General features: G+C 47.2%; 1 protein-coding gene across 1 annotated transcript in view; it reads left to right on the forward strand.

Annotated features, from left to right (window-relative positions):
• Positions 1 to 6,728, forward strand: part of LGR6 (leucine rich repeat containing G protein-coupled receptor 6) — a 152,029-nt gene that overhangs the window by 99,913 nt on the left and 45,388 nt on the right. Inside the window, 1 exon segment of the mRNA XM_017739816.1 lies at positions 382 to 597. Within this exon segment, the coding sequence (XP_017595305.1) occupies positions 382 to 597 (216 nt within the window).

Raw genomic sequence — 6,728 nt, forward strand, 5'->3', positions numbered from 1 at the left:
CGTCCCCCGGCAGACGGCTCGGGCAGATCCACGGCAAGCCCAGCCCCGGGGGATGCGGCTTTGATGCTCCGAGTTAAGGGGCCGGCTGCAAGCCCCAGCTGGCCTGGGGGCCACACGGGAGGACTCAGCCCAACCACCGTGCTTCAGAAGCTGCCACCGGCTGGCAGCACCAAGTGACCATCAAGGGGGGATGGTCCTTGGTGGTGGTCAGACATCTCCCAGCACAGGCAGGAGCTTCACCGATACCTTCTTATGTTAATCACTATTTACAGCCCGATCCAATCTCCCTGGCCATCAATCCAAAGCCTCGGCATCGCTCCCCTTGCGTAACACTGCGGGCAGGTCTTTCACTGATCCCCACCCTGTTTCTCTCCCCCCCAGACGCCTGGACGCAAACCTCATCTCCGTGGTGCCCGACACGAGCTTTGAGGGGCTGCTCTCCTTGCGTCACCTGTGGCTGGACGATAACGCCCTGACGGAGATCCCTGTCCGAGCTCTGAACCACCTGCCAGCGCTCCAAGCCATGACCCTGGCCCTCAACCAGATCTGGCACATCCCCGATTTCGCCTTCCAGAACCTCAGCAGCCTCGTGGTGCTGTAAGCCTTCTCCACTTCTTACTCCCTCCGGCCGGGACAAGGTGCTGCCCACGGGCTCCTCCTCCTGTGCGAAGACCTGCTGGTCACTCCCCACGAGCAGCGCTTTGCTGCTGGGGCCAGGGTAGAGGTTTTGTTCAGTCAGGGAAACCCCCTCATTCTGTATGAAATGCTAAAATTGCCTCTTTTGATTTTTCTCATATTTTCCCCACTTTTCACTGAAGAGCTAATAAGCTCCCTGATATAATTCAAGAAATGTTTTGTATTAAAAAAAAAAAAAAATCAGTAACTGGAAACAAAAACCAGATTTTTTTCCTTGAAGACTCAAGCAACAAAAAACCCTCTCATTTCTTTTCCTCCCTCCAATCCCTGTGTTAAAACAACAGGAACTTCTAGCAACGTGAAAAAAAGAATCAAATTGCAACGATTTGCAGTCAGGTCAAAAAAGTAATGTTTTCATTTCTTGGAAAACATACCAACTCAGTCCCTCTCCCCCTAGCCCCCCCCAGCCCCTTTTATTACCAAATATGATTTTAAACCAAAGGTCTAACGCCAACACCTTGTCCAAGCCCGTGCCTGCTTATTTGCATGACTGGTACATGTGCAGGTCAGATGTTTTTGCCGTGGCTGCTGTCCGGTTTGCATTGTGAGCGTTGGGAGCGCTGGGGAGAGCAGCGCTGCTCCAGGATGGAAACAGGCACTCCGTGGGCAGTGAGACACTAAACCACCCGCAACCTGCACTCAGAAAGTGAACCCATCCCTCTGGCAGCTGCTCAGGAGGGGCATCCTTTCTATCAACAGAGGCTTGCAGATTATCTTCCCTTTAAAAGGAACTCTACATGTGCAAATGAGCTACTTATTACTTCTTCGATGTTGATTAGCAAGTTCAGGTGTGATTGCCAACTGGTTTGGAGCTCCTCTATCCACATGAAATGCCACCTCTAGTTTGGTAATTTGTACTGATACCAGGGTGTTAAGTAATCTCACCATGTAGTGCCTTAGTGAAAGTTTAGCAATTATTTCCCTTTCAAAATTTAATGCATTCACTGAGACCATCCAGCATAGAAAGTGCTTGGACAAAGCACAGTTCAGAGTTTTATTAAGCATCAATAATACTTAATGGGATGTGCTGTTTAGACAAAGCATAAAGGCTTATTTAGGAGAAAAGCAAAAAGCAACTTGAGAAAAATCAAAAAAGTAGTTTTCACCCACAATAGTGCTCATTCTGCAAGGCAACCCATGGCCACCATAATGCAACCACTTCAGTCAGCTTTAATAGCTCACTCAGCGGGTGAGCTGACATTTGGGGTTTCATTTCAGCCTCCAAAGCATGCTGCTTTCATTCCGGCTCATCCCATACTGTGGGCAAGAAGCAACTCCTTAATTAAACAGGCAAGCTTGAGAAATAAAAGTCATTGACCATTAGGTCACAAGGGAGAGAATAATGTCCCACCACATACAATTGGAAGGGAAGACATGTGTGATCCTGCCAGGCTCTGTGGGACACGATGCTACATTTTTGTGGGATCACAAGTGTTTGGCAGAACTGGCCCCATAAATCTCTCCCATGCTTCCATGCAAGCCCTTGTCAACACATCACCAGTGGAAAGTCACCCAGTGTCCCTCCTGTGTCCCAACCAGGGATATGTCCCTGCTCCAGACTCACCCAAGCTGACAAGCAAATGCTCCCAAAAGCTGGAGAGAAGACTTACCCTACCAGGGTGCAGATGATACACATCCCTCCATCTGAAAATGTCTGGATTTGCAGGTAGATGGAGGATCTGGCTGCTGCCATAAACATTGGGAACTCCCAGCTACAGGGTATTAAAATGAGCCCCCAGGGGAAGAAAGCCAAGGGCAGATGTGGCTGAGCACAGGGGAATCTCTCCTGTCCAGCCTGGTCGGTGCTCAGGGACACGGCTGACCGCGGCTGAGGGCAGGAGTCTCCCAGCTGCAGAGCTCTGCTGTTCCTCCTCCACACACCTTGGGCCTTTGGCAGAACCATTTCACCATCCTGCACTGCCGCAAGCACTGACATCAGAGTATCCCAGCCTCAATCTGGAACACTTTAAAGGCTCAGTGTCTGCTAATAAATTACACCTTTGTTGAGGAATTCCCTGATCTGATTCCCATCTATTGCTGCTGCAGTCTTCGAACTGGGGCTGCAGGCTGTTCAGTGAGCAGAGCCTCATATAAATCACTCATCATGAAATCCATGAACCTCCGTAATTGGCACATCCTTTCCCAGCTTTAATAACAAGGGCTCTGTGTGCTGGGGTGCTGGCACTGTGCTTTGATGGCAGAAGAGAGGTGGATATCTGATCAGGATAGCTCATGGCAATAGGATGTTACCTTCCAGTCTGATCTATTCAGGACCAAATGTATCTTAGTATCTGCAAGCAGAAGTAATCCTGAATACTTTTCAGCTGATGGTTTGTGTGAAGTAAAGGTTGTTTTACAAAAATCATCACCTTTCTTGAGCATATAAGACTTTTCATTCAGCAGTCAGCATCTGAAACCCCCATGCTGCTGTGCTGACAGGCCAATAAAGTGCATGAAAGCAGTTCTCAGTAGTGTCCCTCATTTCCTCTGTCAGCTGAACTCAGCAAGAAGTCTCAAGCCAGGAATCACAGCACCTCTTTCAGCTCCACTCCCCAGAGAGGTCCACAAGTAAAATCTTACATTGCCAAGAAATCTCCCATGCTGCAGATGTGTCCTTGCTGCCACATCTCTGCAGTGGGCTGCAGCTCCCTGCTTTCCTGATGTCAAAGGAGCTCTCAGCAGAGATGCTGGGATGTGTGTGGGACACAGAGTTGGAGTGACCTTTCCAAAACAGGCCAAGCAGTAGAGAGGTTTGCCCTGTAACGAGGGACCTGGATAGAGAAAATCTTCAAGTAGTTTTAGTTTCATCACATAGCAGAGAACCTCTTAGAGCAAATGAGGTCAAATCCAGATCTGAGAACCTTCCTTGTTTGGGTCCACAGGGAGCCTTAGCTCCTGGAAACCTATTACCGCAGGCCTGGGCCCTAGGGTACATCACCGTGTCCTGCAGCTGTAGGGAGGAGGAGGAGAGAAGATCCAGCAGGCAGGAATTGTGCAGCAAGATTGATTTATTTAATTATTTTACAAACTCTATTTTATAGACCTTTTTCTTCATAGTCTAATTGGACAAAGGATCAGCCACCCCTTGGGGTGATTGGCTAAAATCCTAAAACATCCATTATCAAAATATTTTTCTACTATACCATAAACAAGACTTCTCAAGGTTGCAGGTGTTTGGCTGTTTACATAACTCTGCCACGTCTTCTGTGAGAGAGAAAAGTCTCTCACAGACTTAGAAAATAGCAAGAAAATCCTCGCTAGCAGCATTTTTTATCTACAGAAACCTCCAGGAGTCAACTTGGCCCTGTAATGGGAGCAAAAGAGATGCTCCACTCCTCTAACCTGGCCCTCACCCTTGCCTAGCTGGTCGAAAAAATGGACACTGGGAAAAGTTGTTCTGGTGCCACTACCAGTTAATTTTGCTTAACGCCCTCTAATTCTTGTGCTCTGTGTCCATCTCCTCTGGGCCATTGCTGTATTTGTTACTATCTATTGTACCCTTCCCTCAGCTCAGCTTTTCCAGTCCCCATCCAGTTACCTGGTGTGCAACATGGAATCCCAGACTGGTTTGGGTTGGAAGGGACCTCAAAGCTCATCCAGTTCCACCCCCTGCCCTGGGCAGGGACACCTTCCACTGTCCCAGGTTGCTCCAAGCCCTGTCCAACCTGGCCTTGGACACTTCCAGGGATCCAGGGGCAGCCACAGCTGCTCTGGGCACCCTGTGCCGGGGCCTGCCCACCCTCACAGGGAGAATTTCTTCCCAATATCTGATCCAAATCTACCCTCTCTCAGTTTAAGAAAAAAATCTACCCTCTTTTCCCCTTGTCCTGTTAATATCTGTCCATGTAAAATCAGAAGTTAGTTCACATATCACACTTACTTGTTCCTTCACACCTTCAGATGGAGAGACCAGATCTGCACACTGTATCAGACAGAAATTAATTCTGGTTTATACCATGGTACAACGCTGTTCTGTGCCCATTCTCCCTCTTCCAGTTATCCCTGCCATTTCATTTGCTTTTTTCATAGCTGCTGAACACCAAGGCCTCTTTCCTGGAGGTATATAAAAGCCTGTTAGTGTGTATGCCTGGTTCTCCCCTCTGCTGCACTTGACATTCACACAACCTGAATATCCGCTGATAATTTATTGTCAAGGTCACTCAGCAGCACCTTCCAGCTGCAAGTGTGCTGGAAATGTGTCAATGAAGGATCTTCAGTAGATTCCTCTTTCTTACAGTTTTTATCATTAAAGAACACGATGCAGCTCTGTCTCTAACAGAATAGTTTAGTGACTAGAAGAGAAAACTTGTTTGCAAGACTCCTGGGTTCCCATTCCCATTCTGGTCCTTCCTCTGGTGTAACTCTGGCTGGGGCTTTCAGAAGGGACCACTGCTTTTCAGCGTCTTCCTTGCCTAGGAGCAAACATCAACATATCCCTGCTTTCCAGGGAAGCTGGTCACCAGTCCTTTCAGCTGACATCTGTGGGACTTGGAGCTTCCTAGCACCACAGAGCCCAGTCTGGTGCACTGGAGTGTCAGGATGAGCCTGTGAATCCCTGCTCCCACCTGTGCAAGGGAGTTACCAGTGCCTCTCTGAGAAGTTGTTGGGAACCCTGTTGGCAGGGAGTGCCGGGCATGTGCAATTCATTATCACTAAGAGCAATATTGCCTGGAACATCTGGGTCCCATTTATGAGCCTTTTAATTGGCTAAAGTGCCTTTTCTCTCGGAGGACCAAGCTCACTGCCTTGGCAAAAGTGGATTTCCTTCTCCAGCACTTAAGGAAGAAGAAAATCATGCCCCAATGCACCCTGAGAATGTCGCTTCTGATCGAGCTTTATTCTCCACCAGACAAGTCTCATGCTGGTCCTTCACTAGTGGAAACAATCCATGGAATTTGCACCACTTATGGTTCAGGTTTCTCTACTTATCCATGGCCAAGTTGAGGAAAAGGACAATTTTGCCACAATAGAGATGCAAGCTCATCGTGGCAATGGCTGGTCAGGGGAGAATTCATATGATGTCAGATTTGAGCTTGGTTCAAATCATCTAATGCAAATAATTGATGGAAAATGTTTGCATTTGTCCTTTTTGAGAAGAAAAAATGAAGTCATTAAAAATGAAAGCGATGGCAAATCCACCACTTCTCTTTGTAGTCTGTTCCAGTGGTTAATCATCCTTAGTGTTAAAAAAAACGTTCATATTTCCCATTTGAATTTTCTTTGGCTTTGACTTCAGACATTTGTTCTTATTATTCTTTCCTCCACTCAATCACAGAACCATTTTAGTACCCAGTTTCCAACCAGGAAGAATCCTATACATTACACTGCACTCATCCCCTTGATCTTATGTAATAATCTAAACACATTGAGTTCTTTAAGTCCCCATCCTACTTTTTTTCCAGCCCTTGGATCATTTTTATTGCTCCTCTCTGCACCCATTTCAATTCGCAACATCCAGTTACCAGTGTGGGTATCAGCAATACGTTTGTCCTGCCAGATCTGCTTTCACCAGTGTACAGTGCAGATGTTGACAGGATTTCCCTTTCCTTGCCCACACAGACAAGCACCTTCATTAAAGCAGGATTTAGGCACTAGCTCAACCTGCTTCCCTTCTGTGTAAGACAAATGTGCAGTCCCCTTGGAGGTGGCATTGCCACAGTTGAAGCTAATGCCTGTGTTGGACTGTCTTTCAGACTGTTCTCCAAAACCTTTTAATTCACTGGAAAAGTAAATGGAAAAAGCAGTAAAATGAAAATGGAACAAATTTGACTAAGGGTGCTGCATGAGTGATGGGGGAAAAAAATCACATTTATTCCAAATTTCTGATAGGAAATAGTTGGCAAGGACAGAAAACCTTCTATCTAGAATCTGCTGTGCATTTCTTATCGTGGGTCAGAGTGAATCTTGTAGGGTTTGATCTTTTCCTGCTCTGTTTCTAAATTCTCCCCACCTGAGGCACCATCTAGGCTGCAGCCTCTCTCCCCAGCCTGTGTGGGATTCTGCAGCCACCGCCGTTTCTGTTGGTTTCAGCA

The sequence above is a fragment of the Corvus brachyrhynchos genome, unplaced genomic scaffold (genome assembly GCF_000691975.1).
Source record: "Corvus brachyrhynchos isolate BGI_N302 unplaced genomic scaffold, ASM69197v1 scaffold67, whole genome shotgun sequence".
NCBI classification, from domain to species: Eukaryota; Metazoa; Chordata; class Aves; order Passeriformes; family Corvidae; genus Corvus; species Corvus brachyrhynchos.